The 15,769-nt window shown below is 37.6% G+C and overlaps 2 protein-coding genes across 2 annotated transcripts; one reads left to right on the forward strand and one right to left on the reverse strand.

Moving 5' to 3' along the window:
* Window positions 1–35: 35 nt before the first annotated feature.
* Window positions 36–5,175, reverse strand: CPK13 (calcium-dependent protein kinase 13). The gene is made up of 7 exons (XM_008245372.2): window positions 4,026–5,175; window positions 2,858–3,001; window positions 2,595–2,747; window positions 2,054–2,169; window positions 1,794–1,961; window positions 731–961; window positions 36–646 (listed from the first exon to the last, which is right to left on the reverse strand). The coding sequence occupies exons 1-7, from the start codon at window positions 4,645–4,647 to the stop codon at window positions 497–499; spliced, it is 1,584 nt and encodes a 527-aa protein (XP_008243594.1). The 5' UTR covers window positions 4,648–5,175; the 3' UTR covers window positions 36–496.
* A 5,546-nt stretch (window positions 5,176–10,721) lies between these two features.
* LOC103341804 (Homeodomain-like superfamily protein) lies at window positions 10,722–13,289 on the forward strand. The gene is made up of 2 exons (XM_008245361.3): window positions 10,722–11,465; window positions 11,713–13,289. Exons 1-2 carry the CDS (start codon window positions 11,094–11,096, stop codon window positions 12,259–12,261), a joined length of 921 nt encoding a protein of 306 aa, XP_008243583.1. The 5' UTR covers window positions 10,722–11,093; the 3' UTR covers window positions 12,262–13,289.
* The last annotated feature ends 2,480 nt before the right edge of the window (window positions 13,290–15,769 follow it).

A 15,769-nucleotide genomic window follows, 5' to 3' on the forward strand; every position in this document is an offset into this window, starting at 1 on the left:
TTCCTCGTATACAAATTCAAATACAACTATACGTATAGAATAAAACCATCACCTTGTAAACATACCCATTTCTTTTGTATGGGGGAAAATGCGGGGCTAGAAGCCCAACAACAACTCATTTTAATCGAAGCACACTACAAGACCATATTTCTTTGAAAAGTATAACACAATACGACAAAGTTGAATCCAATATGATCAAGCAAAATACAGCTACAGACGAAGGTTGGAGTTGACAAGAATAGGACAGAATCATACACGCTGTGCCATAGCTACGAGGTACCATGTGTTTTACACGATTAAATGCTCGCCGCGACAAAATAAGTGTTCCCGGCCCCCTCCAGGATCCTTGTATGGCAGGCACCCAAGCAAAAAGGAGCCCCATCCTAAATCAAGGGACCCTAACAATAATCACAAAAGAAAGCAGGCAGATGATGTGCCAGAAATGACCCGATACTTCTTTTGTATCAATAATCCAATGACTGAACTTGTCTATGTTTCACTCATTCCCCAAATTTATGGACCCATCCTTCATCAGTTTTATGCTTAGACTGTTGAATCTCCCTCTTGAGTAATGTCGAGAAGCCTTTCTCCAGTCTGTCCCAGTTTTCATCATGGCAACAAATTCGTCGTAGCTGATAAGCCCATCCTGCATCCATAAAACAAAAACATCAGTTAGTCACCTTAAATATCATAGCATAGGGTCATAGGAAACTCTTCCTTGGGTCCTCACCTTGTCTGTGTCCACTTCTTGAAAGATGTCATTTGCTACATCTGTACAATCGTCTGCCCCATCTTCCATCAGTGCATCGCGGAGCTCGTCTGGCTCAATGTAGCCGTTGCTATTTTTGTCAAAGTAGGAAAATGCCTTGTGAAGATGTTCATCGTTGGCCATTCTCTGTAGGTGGAGGGAAACAGCAATAAATTCTCCATAGTCCAGGGTTCCCTTCCCGTTAGTATCAACCTGTTACCAACAAACTCGCCAAATTAAAACCAGAAGAGACTGATTTACCACTGGAAATTATCTCATTCAGTAGTTTTCAAGAGTGACCCAGGAACAAGGTCAACTGAAACAGGAAATAGAGACGCATTACAAAAACAAGATATGCTTTATCATCACCTTCACCCATACAACTACTACACTACCTTTTCCATCAAAACACAAAATTTGTGTTCAAAGTCAAAAAATTTGGGTTCAGAACTCTAGGTACATGAAGGAATGTCTTGAAGTTAAAGGTGCCTAAGAAGGTGTTGTCCGCATGAAGACCAGTGCATTTCTAAAGGTGCCTATGCTACTTGAAATCAAACAACCTAGGAATGCATCTAGAACCAACCTCCATGAAGGATAACTTTCTAATCCACCAGAACTATGGACGAGTTAGTCATATTCCTAAGAATGCATCAGTACAGTATTGCTAGTCCACCCAAGGTACTACAAGAAAAAATTGTTTCCTAGGACTGTCCTTAGAATTTCAAGTGTATTACAGTATAGGTTGAATGTGTTAACTAGGTAATAAATCGATATCTATGCCAAAAAACTTAAGTCATCAGGTTAGGAGGCTCATTTGATACTTATACATCAAATACGGTATCTAACCAATGCATATTCCCCTTAACACCCTCTCACGTCTGCATCTAATTAAAGTAAACAATCGAGAACCATCTCTAACTAATAAAAGATTATGGATCATGAAAAGACCAATATAAATTTCAACTGTTTGATGTGTAATAGATTATGTCATAGTTGATCTCACGCTAGAGATACTGTTGAACGCAAAATATGAAGCAATACTCACAGCTTCAATAAGCAATTGAACTTCAGACTCGGCAAGTTGGGATCCAAAATTTCGAAGTCCAGATTTTAACTCTTCAATTGAAACAATGCCATCATTATCAGTGTCTATCTTCTTAAACATCTCCTTAATGTCTTCAACTTCATCAATGGAAAAGAAATCCGCAATAACCTGTTTGAAGTTCCACTTAAATTAGTCCTTGCATTGAAACATACTCCATAACAGCAAACACATAAGAAAGTTTGTAGGAGCAGTCAACCAACCCTCAGGGCTTTTCTTTTGAATCTGTTCATCATTGAAAACTGCTTAAGCCTTGACTTGACAACATCTCCAAGGGGAATGTTTGGAGCTTTCTTAGCATTTTGGAGCCAAGGATGCTCTGGAAATAGAGAAATTACCACAGATCAGGTATAACATAAATGAAGCAAGATATAACAACATTTTATGGTTGTATGGCAAAAGCTGTACATAGCAGTGGTCTTATATTTGGAGACTGACAGATTTTCCATACACAGGATGTCCGTTAAGATCAGAAATGTAGATACTCACACCAATGCATTGTTTGTGCACGTGTGTATCATACCTTATTAACATGTCAAAATTTCTTTATCATGTACCAAGACCCCTATCTAGAGTTTGTTGAAATGCAATATTTGACGTACATTTCAAATCATATATACAAGATATCAACCTCAGCATAATCTCTTCTTAATATAAATAAGGGCTTGCTCAATTACCACATTTTCAATGTGCAATGGATCCCTATCACAAAGTATATAATTATCACAAAGAGATGCAAATTACCAAGCACTTGCTTTGCAGTCAATCGTAGCTTTGGGTCTGGCTCCAACATTTGCCTAACTAAACTCTTGGCACTCTCCGAAATATTGGGCCATGGATCACGTTTGAAATCTATCAGTCCACGAAGAATGGCCTGTGCAACCCCTTGTTCAGACTCTGCATAGAAGTACAAAAAGGTAAGTGGAAACCTCTTAAAAGAGAAAGCTCCCATCCCGCAGGGGGAGGAGGAAAGAAAGGGGGGAGGAGCAAGTGGGAGATATAATTACCCGCCCAAAAAGGGGGAACCCCACACAATAAAATATAGAGTATAACTCCTGCACTCCATATATCTATTTCTGGCCCATAATTCCGCTTGAGAACCTCAGGAGCCATGTAGTATGGACTTCCAACAATTTCTGAGAATCTCTCACCTGGAATGTGGAAAAGTTAATAATCTGATAACATACATATGACAAGAATATATACCCAAATTAGCATAATTAGGAAAAACAGTTGAAAATTCATGCCTGCAATGTTATGGTTTTTAATAACAGTAACAATCATTCAGAGTTTCTAGACTTAGCACACACAATATATATTAAGAAAAATCTATTTCTTTTCAACTTCCTGTTCATAGTTGGACATTATTGTTGTAACTCATAGACTTTCCACGTAGTAAATTCTTTGTTTCATATCAGAAAAAGGAAAAACTAATCTCTTCAACCACTCTACATGTTCTGTTGCTTGAGTATCCATCTCTTAAAACATATCAATATCATCACATTATGTTTTTCTCAATTTAGTGGTATGTTAGCCTGTTACTTTATTCCACTGGTAGCTAATTTAAATAACTTTTTCAAGCTTTTTCATTACTTGAACAAGGGGGAATCTACAAGGTAGGAGCGGTCAAAGAGAAGTGCAAAACATAAGGGGGAGAATTGATTGCAACAATGCAACTTCTCTAATATGGAACTTGGATAACAAGATTACATGTATTATTAGAAGTTCATTCTTATCATGACTTCTGCAGTCATCCTTCATCTCCCACTCCCATAAACCAACCAATACATCACCCCACCTTTCCCCCCCTCCTCCTCTCAAATGAATTCTTACGGTACACATCAAAATCTTTGATTGCAACTTAACAATGGCAATCTTGAAATATGGCGTTTCTAACTGTAAGAGCCACATCAGCATCCATTTGTGCACAGCATTGGACAATAGATTAAACAACAAAAATGCGAGTACTGTACAGGGTAACTACAGGCAATTAAGGTAAACAAAGTATAGAATTCATTGAATATTAAAAAAATATATATCCATACTTGAGCCAAATATAGTAAGCCAATTATGTCTTCAAGGTAGTCACAATCAAAACTTTCTAAGTTACTATATATAGTAGAGATTGTTTCAATTAGCCTTGCAAAATCAGAAACCCTAAATTCAAATTCATACCTGGCTTGAAGAATATAGACAGGCCGAAATCAATGGCCTTGAGAGGCGAATTCTCCTTCTTGTTCGCGAACAAGAAGTTCTCGGGCTTCAAGTCCCTATGAATCACTCCATGCTTGTGACAGAGCTGCACGACCTCAACAATGGTCCTGGTGACCGCCGCAGCAGCTCGCTCCGTATAATGCCCCCTCGCCACAATCCGATCGAAGAGCTCACCGCCCTCGCACAACTCCATTACCAAATGCACGGCATTTTCGTCCTCACAAGCCTCCTTCAAGCTCACGATGCTCGAATTCTTCGGCAAATGCTTCATAATCGCCACTTCGCGCCTCACATCCTCGATGTCCACTGCAGTCCTGAGCTTCCGCTTCGAAATGCTCTTGCAGGCCAAGAGCTCACGACTGTGGCGGTCGATACAGAGGTACGTGACGCCGAACTCGCCGCGGCCTAGCTCTCGATCCACCAAGTACTTCTCCTCGATGTTCTCCTTGGGCACGCCGGTCAACACTGTCGTCGGAGCCTTCTTCCCGGCGCTGGAGTCCCTCCGGCCGTGATCGTGGCCGGAAAAGTTCGATTTCACGTCCTCCCTGGCGACGGCGGCCGGAGATCTGCAACAATTGCCCATTGCGAAGCGCGCGCTTGGTGGCTCTGCACGGATCTCGCCAAAACCCTAACTAGCCCTAGGCAAGCTAGGGTTTCACATGATAATGCCGAAACCCAAGCCTTGTGAGAGAGAAAGAGAGAGAACAGCAGCAGAGTACTCCGAACTGGGAAATCAAAGCAAATGCGAGAGAAAGAGGGGAAAAGAGAGAAAATGGCCTGCAAAATATAGTGAGGGTGTATGGTGTACCTTAGTTGTAGAGTGAAGAAGAGAGTGAGAGTGATGGTGTTTTGGAGATTTTTTTTATATTAGTTTTTATTTTACGCAATTATTAATTTGAAATAAAGAAAAAAAATTAAAAAATTTGAAGAATATTTTATGTTCTTCTTTGGTTCTGTGAATTTTGTCGGGTCATCGAGAAGGAGGGTTTGAACGGTCGGAACGGGACGGTGAGAGTTGGGGTAACAGAGAGGACGATGGGTTGGCGTTGGCCGTTGGGGGTTGTTTGTTTGTTTGTTTGTTTATAATGAAATTGTTGGTGGCCTTAGGTTTGCGGTTTAATTAATTTGTGATATATTTAACCCAACAACTAGAGCCAGAAGGCAGAAGCAAGGCCCAGGGGCCAGAGGCTAGACAACAGACAGAATGATAGGGCTTAATTAAATAATCAACTTTATTTTGCTGCCCCTAAGCTTGTGGGAATTCACTATTCTGCCTTGAGTAATTTGGCAATTTAGATTTCTGTCTCAGTTCTTAAATCTGTTTTTTCATAAATTTTTTTGACCAATTATAAATTTAAGAAGGAAAAAAAGGAGTGTTCTTTGGGTTTCTAATTTTGCTTCTTGATTAGTATAGGGAAGATATTTGCAAACAATGTGAACATAACATTTCTAGTTGGGTTTTACATATGAGTCACGTGATAAGTCGTCACGAGAGAAATGTTTTATACACTCGTTGTATGCAAAAATTCCATACAATACAAAAGATTAAGTGAGATTTGAAAGTCATTTTTTGATTTGAAAATATTGGGAAAACGTTAACTAGCAGATTTACCAACTTGAAAGGCAGCCTTGCTAATGAAATGCTATAAAATTTCTTTGATTAATATCATCAATTATGGATGTCAAAACAATGCCATTAATTTTTAAAGGAAATATGCCAGAAGAGGGTAACGTGCAAAAAATGGAAGCAAATTGAGAGATTGTAACAAAGAAGAAGAGACACAAACAACATTGACCTACATCCATATTATATGTTGAGCAAGGGTTTTAATGTAAAGAGATTGAGTGTGGTGGGTTTGAATTAGAATTAACCAAGTTTGAAGTGCCTAAATAAGATTGAGGTGAATAATTGGAGCACGATGAGAAAAAGCCAAACACAAAAAGAAAAGAGAGTGAGAATTAAGGAGAAGATGCTGCATGTTGTCTGTTTTTAGCCCAGAATTAGAGATTAAAGGTAGGGGGAGGGGCCTTGTTGTCTGTTCTCTCTCTCTCTCTCTCTTTCTCTCTTTCTCTCTCTCTCTCGGACTGAGTACGTGGGTCTCATTTAGCAACCGGCTTTCAACTTTTTTTGATTTTGCTTCCATTTTGCTTTGCTTGCTTCCTCATGAAGAACTTGATATGTGGGGGCGTAAATGAATAATGAAAATAATGAATGGCTTGGTTTTGAACTTTGAATTAGTGTGGGGTTTTGTATGAATTGCTGGGTCCAATTTGTTGTATAACACAAGGTTTGCCTTTCCAAGTTTGATCTTCATTAAGTTGCTGGTGTTAACTATTTCGAAAGCAATTGTGACCAACAGAACTGCTCGAGGAAAAAGCAATTATGGCATAATATTTGCTTGTGTAAAGTTGGAACAAAGGCGACCTGCAATGTCGCCAAGTACAGAATGCAGCCGAAAAACCAAACGACAAGACTTGTGGGGAAAAAACTCTTTCAACTCTCTCTGATTCATTAGTAACAACAGCAGTGAAGGTCACACATGCGTACCATTCAATTATAAAAGCAAACCAAGCCCCTAAAAACCTCTCCAATGAAACATACACATATAGCTAGACAATATGATGTCGTTGACATGTTCTTATACGGAGAGGAAAGTCCATATAAAATCTCAACATTATTTGAAATTAGTTGAGAGAATGTTGGTGAGTGGAGACGCACCTAAAATTCGTACCAAAAAGTGTATAACCCTACGTTCTGTATACTCGTTTGTATATCACCACTTTTTATATATCTTTTTTCACATAAAGTTTTTCTTGTACACAAGATACTCGCTTCATGTGTGTTGTCTATCAGTTACACACACAAAACATGACTAAAAAGGAAGAAAAAAAGGGTACTTATGTTATGCATTAGATAACAAATATATCTCTACTCTCTACCCAATTCAATGTTAGTTTAAGTGTACGTTTAGTTCACCATGCTCCATCACCCTTTAAGTTTATATGATGAAATTTCCCAAATAGAAAAAGGCACAAAAAATATAAGGAGAAAGAAGACTTTTTTCGACAACTTCACTTTGCGAGAGTAATGTGGTCAATGCAAGTGGATCCCACAATGCCTTCAAGACCAGCATTATCGCACATAAACAACTGTTTCTAGCATAACTTAATGACTTATAATGTGAAAATCAAATAGAGTACTAGTGTGAGTGAGATATATACTATTTATGATGGATCAAGATTTGAATATGTATGTGAAAAGCCAACACACTCTTGCGGGCTGTACATATCGAATGCCTGCTTACATTGAAGTTGCAGAAGAATAATGATTATGTTGATAATAATAATAAGCTGTGTGTGTATTGTGTTGTGGGTTGCGTCTTTACAGCTCCTTTGGCTCGGCTTGACTTGAAAGCCTGGTGGACTTTATGAGGTTGATCACGTAATTTCAGAAAATGTGAGACCTACTACCAGCCATTGAGGAAGCAAAAGTCAAAGAGTAGAATTGATTAAGATCAAAGTATCGCAATCAGATATTAAAAGAACAACTTCATGTAAACTTCTCCAGAATATTTTATATACGTAGGCTGCTTCGTCATCTCTTGTGTCTTGTTTCAAATTGATGCAACATCGCCAAAGTACTACAATACAAGCTAACTAACTTGCTTTGCTCCCAAGACATCTAATACAGCTCAGCTAAGGTTTCAGCCTTTCAGAACGATACAACACAGATATTTTTGCCAATTTCTTATCGGATAGTTGTGCTTCATTGCTGATGTGTCCCATATATGACGTCAGATTTCCTGATCTCTCTCTCTCTCTCTCTCTCTCTCTCATATGCTGATGTGTCCCATATACTTATTGCATATGTTCTACATATTACAAATGTGTAAATGCAACGCTACATCCGAACTAACTTAACGTGTTAGTGAGTAATTTTTCGGTGTGACAGTCACCCTCCACGTAGTATTATCAAACCACTCATATTACAACACACATAATTCTCATATAAAACTAAAATTAACATTTGTGAGCAAATCAATGACAACACTCAAGAACACAAACATAATACAAATAACAACACTCAATAAGCAAAGGCCAATGGATGCATAACGCAAATTCTCATATAATCGTATAAGTGGTAATTCCACACGTGAGTTCGTATTGGTGTTAGATATCATGAGCCTAGCTAGCGTATTCGGAATTTATTAATATCCATTAATACGACCATTAGGTTTGCTTAAAGAAAGGTATGATCTCATGGTTTTCGTGTGAATACCAACCAAAAAAATTTAGAAGCTCCAAGCGGGTCAAGGCAATCATCTTTGGATTTGACTTTAATTTGATAAAATAGTAATCCAAATGCATAATCCGAGGTTAATTTCCTGCGTGACCAACGCTTTTGATCAGGACACGAATCCAATATTCTGATCGAGAGGTCCCCATTATAGATGATCAACCATGGGGGTTCATGGACATGTACTTGCACACACCATTGACTTGTTCATCAATTTGAATATAATTTCAACCCAAGTCGTTGAATTTTATAATAACCCTAAGAATTTGAAGGAGTAAACTCATACCCGTTCTCCACTTTGCGTTAGTCAAAGTCATTTCAATTTCCAACTACAAATATTGACGTTCGGCAAAGGAAAAACAACAAATATGTGTATTGTCATTTTCGTTCCTTTTCCCCCTGCTATATGTTATGTATTTTTTTGGGTAATTTGACTATACATTTTGCAGTTGGTGAAATGTGTCCACCAAAATCTAGATTTGAGAGTATCCAAAGTATGAGGAAATATCAAAGGGCTAGAATATAGGTATCCTAAACATATTTTAACACTTATAAATTAAGAGTCAGTTGTTACAAATAATATCGGGGTAAGGAGAAATCAAAAACAGGATGCAAACGGTAAATGTGTATACTCTTATAATAATGTTATTTCCTGTTGCACGAAAGTCACTCTCGACCGCAAACGACTTGTAGCTCAAATAATTAGGAGGTTTTTTTTTTTTTTCTTCTCAATATTGAAAGAGATCTGGAGTTGAAGCTTTTGATTTATAGGAAAAAAGAAAGATCATGGCGGTGAGGTGGCCACCTTCATCATTCCAAATCCAAGGAAAACAAGTGGCTTTCTTTCTTTCAGCCTGGTCTCACCATAGATACACAATACAACGCGGTCTTATTGGGCAAACGACGTTTTACCACTTTTACCTCCCAAATTCAAAGTATGGATGGAATTCCACAAAAATCCACAGAAGTCGGTCCATCCCTCCAATTCCCCAGTCCCGTAATCCATATCCATTTTGGTAATCTTACACGGGCTAACATTCTCGGGTCAAATAATTTGGGTATGGACTTGAATGGGTCACAACAGCCACCGGTGTGAACAATGAGACTAGTGGGTCCAATGTTGTTTCCATTTATCATGTCTGCATGCAGGCCACGTGGAAAGACATGGTAGGCGTCCACACATGGTACACTGCGGAATAACGCGTAGGTGATTAAAATAATAACGGCCCACAGAGAGAGAGTATCCAGAGATGGCAAATTTTCTTTTTCAAAAGATAGGAAAATCCCAATTTTAAACCATCTTCTGATGTTAAAATTATTATATATAGTTTGAAATTTCTAGACGAAGTCTTTTTCCTATTTTATGATAAAATTCACATAAAGAGAGGGCTCCCGGGAGTGCAGAAATATCTTCAAAAACTGGTAAAAACGTGCCCCCTTCAAACAATTATAATTGGATTCGAGAGTATTTGTGACACTAATCAAATAAAAATTGTAAAATGTCAATATTCACACTCGAAAATGTTCGATGTTATGTACCGAAAGATAACTCAAGTAGTCACTCAATTTATTTTATTTTTACAAAAAATATATTGTATTAAAAAATCACGAAACAATATAGAGTAACAATGGCCTTGTTAAAATCTTCTCGGAAGAAACCAAGTGGGGCAAAATTATGGGATAATTCAAGTTAACTCAAGTAGTCACTCAATTTAAAATTAAATATAATTTTTTATATTTAGATTTTTTTATAAAAAAAATACATGTTTTTTTATTTTTTTTTTTATAGGAGCGATATTGGGGATAAAGAGGAACTCAAACAAAAAACATCAGGTACAATGATAATAGCGCAAAATTACTTAAGCTACAAACTCCTTTCATTTTTCATTATCTTTGTATGTATATAAAGCTTTTACAAATTACAGCTTAAAAGTTCATGCAAAAAAAAAAGGCTTGCAAATCGAGGACTTATCGCCTGCGCCCTACGTAGAGTCTGGAAGCCTTTGTTGTCCCTTTCACACGCTTCAAAACGCAAGGACTAGAAATTGAAAAAAAAAATTTAGTAAAAAAAAAACCTACAAAACATAAATTTTGTATTTTTTTGTTAAACTTAAAAGAAACAATTAAATAAAAAGCCTTGGAGCAGAAGATTTAAAAAACCGGGTGCAGAGAATAACGTCTGAGCAGGGCAGCTCATAGACTTTTCTCGTAAGCATGACGACACGCAAACGCAGTGGGAACAAATGGGATCATGTATGTACACAAAAACAAAATAAAATAAAAAATAAAATAAAAAAGAAAGAGACAGAGGGAGAGAAGAGAGAGAAAGGGAAATGAGTTTCCGCGTAGACAGATGAGACTGATGAGAAGCTAAACAGGAGACAAAACCTTTTCTTTTCCCTTCTTTATTTCTTTCTTTCTATCCTTTCTCTCTTTGTTTTTCATTTTCTGGAACTTCTCATCAAATCTGAACGAATAATTATTAAACTGCTGGTTTTTTATATCGACACATAAGCAGTTAAAGAAAGAGAGGAGGAAGAAAGAGATCATCAAAATCTGTCCCTTTTTTTCTTCCTTAAGGATTCACACCTGCCATTCACACCACCCCCTTCATAGAATCTAAGCTTTATCCTCCTTCTCTCTCTCTTCTTTTCTTCTTTCATATTAAATCTTTTCGAAACCCAAACTTAATCTTCACGAAAACACCCCTTTTTAAGATTGAGGTTTTGGTCATGGAGGGACATCATCGTCATCATCACCAACAACAACAGCAACCTCATCAACCACTTCAGCATCAAACTCATCAGCTTCATCTTCAACAACAACAACAACAACAACAGCAGCTTCAGCAGCAGCAGCTACAGCAGCCGCTTCCTAGTACTATCAGCGTCAACGTGGACGCGAGCGATAGGTTTCCTCAATGGAGCATTCAAGAGACGAAAGAGTTGCTGGTGATCAGAGCCGAGCTCGACCAGACTTTCATGGAGACGAAGAGAAACAAGCTTTTGTGGGAAGTGATTGCCACGAAGATGAAGGAAAAGGGCCACCATCGCAGCGCCGAACAGTGCAAGTGCAAGTGGAAAAACCTCGTTACCCGTTACAAGGTACACAAATGTTATGTAAAGTATAAACCCAAATAAGTCCTAAGTTTAATTATTGATTAATTAATCTCCCATCTAATCAACACACCTTTTATACGACATACTGATTGCCTTTCAGGGGTTTGCTTTTGCTTTTCCTTAATTCATCAAACCCAAAATCTTCAAAAGTTTTTTTTGCTGCCTTCATTATTATCTGTTTGACATGTATATGTGTGTGTCTTTATGTTTCGCTTTCTGTTGATGTATTTAGGGATGTGAGACGATGGAGCCGGAGGCTATGAGGCAGCAATTCCCATTTTACAATGAGCTGCAAGCGATTTTCGCAGCGAGGATGCAGAGAATGCTGTGGGCAGAAGAGAGCGGGGCTGCAAGCGGGTCGAAGAAGAAAGCGCTTTCTTCGGATGAGGAGGAAGATAATGAGGACAGCGAGGCAGAGAATAAGGCAAGCACGGTGAGGAAAAAGAAGAAGAAGGTGAAGATGAGCAATATTGGCATCGGCAGTACAAGTGGGAGTGGAAGCGGAAATAATGTGAGGGAGATATTGGAGGAATTCATGAAGCAACAGATGCAAATGGAGATGCAATGGAGGGAGGAGTTTCAAGCGAGGGAGAACGAGAGGCGGTTGAAGGAGATGGAGTGGAGGCAGACTATGGAAGCTCTAGAGAACGAGAGGATAATGATGGAGAGGAGGTGGAGAGAGAGAGAAGAGCAAAGGAGGATGAGAGAGGAGGCTAGGGCTGAGAAGAGGGATGCTCTTATCACCGCTTTGCTAAACAAGCTTAGAAGAGAAGACATGTAGCAAGCAATGAAGGTGGCTTGAGAGGTTTGTTAGTTCTCAATTAGCTAGAAACAGTCTTGGTTCTTTGGAAATGGGTTTGGCGTTCAATGGATGTTATACATTATGTTGATCCATTTCCTTTCTTGTTTTGCCCACTGAGAGGCTTTTAATTAATTTATTGCTAGTTTAGTGAAGAAAAAAGGGCTACATCTCTCCATTAATCTCTCCTCTCATTTCCATTGATTTAGAAAGAAAAATCTCTTAAAATTGCCTAATCACGTGTTTAGCCAGCTAAGTAGAATAGGTTACTGTTCTATTAAATTTCCATGTACAAGTCTTGATGTAAACACATGCAAGAAGATCGAAGATGAGTAGTTGTGAAACACTAAATACAGGCTTTGAGACTCCAAGCACGCCAAGTTGAAATTTGATCCAGGTAATTCATTGACATTTGTATTCTAGCTAGCAAAAGTTGATTGAATACATGCATGGTATACGGTTCTTAAGGTGGTGACATCATGACATGCATGTACACAAGTGGCTGAAGAAGCTAAAACGCCATATGGATTTTCCCATAACATTAACTAGATCTGACTTTTTCTGCATTTGAATTTTGAAGTTGTGTTGAGAGAGAGAGATATATATATATATATATATATTTTGTTTCCTTCATCCCAGTTGTTGTCATATATCTAGAAGTAGCATTTATGCCTGCAGGTGGGGCATTGAACTAAGCTGCTGAGGATGATTTACGAAGATTTCACTATATATATGCAATGGGACATAACATAGCCTTTTTAAGCTGCTTTTTGCTTTAGTGGAGAACTGAAAAAGGGTTTGAAATGATAGACGGATGTGAAAATACTGTATTTTTAGACCGTTTAACATGTTATGTATATATGTATTGATTTGTTGATAACCCAAAAGATCTCTTGCACAGTATACTAGATTAGAAATTTCTCATGTGTGGGACTAATTTCGTACGATCTAAAACGGAGATATGTCAAACACCATTTTCAATTTTGAAAGTGTATTATTATATTCTCTCATGTGATATTGTGCGAGTTAAATATCGTGATGACGTATATACTTGTCTATATACTGTGATGATATGTGAGATGAAAGTTAAATTTACTCTTTGCAAACTACATATATATATATATAGCTAGTTTTTCTTCAGGACACGTGATTTCCAAGATTCCAAGGACTGTGGCCGTGTTTGCAGAGTCTCAAACTTCGCTCCTCTTTTGACATTCTAGCATTTTTGCAGATTGATCGGTTTATTAAAATACATACATAATCTTCATGATTTTGAAGCTACAAATATATGCTGTCTAGAATGCGGCAGATATCAGATGGGCTTGTTTCACGTCTTACACACACACCGCATGAAAATCATGCCCTATTTCTTTTAACTAATTAAATTTTACAGCTAACATAAAAAAGCCATGAGCGACGTGTCATGATAAGCTGTGCTGTGGCTTCTTCTTCTTCTTCTTCTTCTTCTTCATATCTGGTAGCTGCAGCAGCAAGCGTTAGTCAGAAGACTTTTGAACGGTTTAGGGAATAATGCTAAATAAATAAATCTTGGTCTACAAGTTTCATATTGACATTGTTGAGGTCCAGCTATTTTTAAAACGTACGTTACCGTGTTTTCGCCTCTGTCTCTAGCTGGCATTTTGAAATCAAGTTTCGGCATTTCTCACCGACGCATATAAATTGCATTTTGTCCCAAAATAATTTGGTGGTCCACACTCAAACTATTTTCCGCCAACCATAATTTGCTTGCAGATTTCTGCAGTCTCAATATGGATAGGATAAAGGCCTGAGTTTCTTCTCAATTTCATAGCAACATTAAACTTGTGTGAACAACTATTTTTTTATTAAAAAGAAAAAAAAAATCAATGAGGCGTTAAACTTGTGTGAACAACGTAAGAAATGCCATTAACTTAAAACATTCTAAATTTGAACATTTACACATATACGGGGATGAAGTTGATGCAGACCTGAGGTTGTCATGGCCCCCTATATGTACCAATCTAGCTCCGTCATTGCACACATACAACTTCTTAAGTTATACACATTTATATTTTTATAAGTATCTTATTCGTACATGTGAACGATGAACTGAAAATGAGCAGATTATAAGAATTTTCTTAGTTCACCAATTAGAAAATCAAATTTGATCTTATTGCGTCAACTTGCCAGAACCCATATGGTCTTTACGGGTGTTTTGCCCATTTCAATGCGAAGGAATGTCTGCAACTTCCAAGTTTGACCAGCTCCTATTTGGACTGAATATAAAGAAATACAGTTGAACAACCTCTGCTGCTTGAATAATATAATCTCTCTCTTTAAGACCCTAATGGTTGCTATCATCTTTTCCCTTCAAAAGAAAACACTATTATTCTATCATCCATTGGATTTCTACAAATCTTGACTAATTTTATAGGTGATGCCAATATCATTCGGTCTAGGGAGGGAACAAAGACTTTCGCTTGATGGGCTCAGTTTAGTATAAATAATCACACATCCAGCCACGTGTGTAGACTGTGGCTTGGCGTCTGTCAAATGAACTCAAATTCGTCAATTTCTTTGACTTTATGAGCTGAATAATTAAAGGACCATGAGAAACTCTCATATTCTTATTCAACAGAACAATCTCAACTACTATGTAATTAAATAGTGTACCATTTGTTCATTTGCTTTGAAACTCAATAGAAAGATTGGTACATGTTACTTTGATTAACGAGGTAGGTATGAGAATTGTTAATATGCAATGTTCTCCTCTAGAACTTGAAGGGATATGTAATTCCAACTTTGAGTTTGTGAAAATAAAACACTCCAATCTAAAAAGGATGCTGATTTTAAGGTCAAAATTAAAGGCCAAAAGTGACAGCAAAGGTTTCTTGGCCTATAACCTCTCTTCCTTGCAAGATTGTGATTTGTGTATTTGAACTCAGTCAGAGAAGGAAAAAGAAACTACCAATAATAAATATATCTTGTGTAATCTTGTGAGATAGGCTTAGGGGTAAGAAATATAAGTGGGAAAATATTAAAGAATTGAAAGATATATATAGATGTAACTACTGAATTGAAAGGCTGTTTTTTCTTCTGGGCAATTGTAAAATCAATGGGAGATTGAAAGGCTCTCTCTCTCTCTCTCTCTCTCTCTCTCTCTCTCTCTCTCACAATTTTCAAACTTCGAGGAGACACTCAAGACCTATAAATATATCAAAAGCACTTCAGTTTATAGAAACCTTATGGCCTGGCCATTGTATGCTTCAAGACTCTAAAAACAAAACAAAAATCATAAAAATTGATAAAAAGAATTAGCACCATTCAAAAGATTGATTGATTGGATGCAGATCAAGGAAAATTGTAGATTTCTAAAACTTCTGAACTTCTCCTTTCACTACCCAAACCAGATTGATTAGTTGGCAATACTCAGAATTAGCTTGTTTTAGGCATTGCCTCACTGTCTTTGACCTCTGGGAAACTTGGAAAAAGATGAACTTCTGCACTTCAT

Source organism: Prunus mume, linkage group LG1 (assembly GCF_029339155.1).
Source record: "Prunus mume cultivar Tortuosa linkage group LG1, ASM2933915v1, whole genome shotgun sequence".
NCBI lineage: Eukaryota > Viridiplantae > Streptophyta > Magnoliopsida > Rosales > Rosaceae > Prunus > Prunus mume.

Coding starts and splice junctions, on each gene's coding strand:
- CPK13 (XM_008245372.2), bottom strand. CDS start 4,647: ATGGGCAATTGTTGCAGATCTCCGGCCGCCGTCGCCAGGGAGGACGTG. Junction 3,002..4,025: donor GTCTATATTCTTCAAGCCAG/GTATGAATTTGA, acceptor TCCACATTCCAG/GTGAGAGATTCTCAGAAATT. Junction 962..1,793: donor TTCAATTGCTTATTGAAGCT/GTGAGTATTGCT, acceptor TGTTGGTAACAG/GTTGATACTAACGGGAAGGG.
- LOC103341804 (XM_008245361.3), top strand. CDS start 11,094: ATGGAGGGACATCATCGTCATCATCACCAACAACAACAGCAACCTCAT. Junction 11,466..11,712: donor ACCTCGTTACCCGTTACAAG/GTACACAAATGT, acceptor TGATGTATTTAG/GGATGTGAGACGATGGAGCC.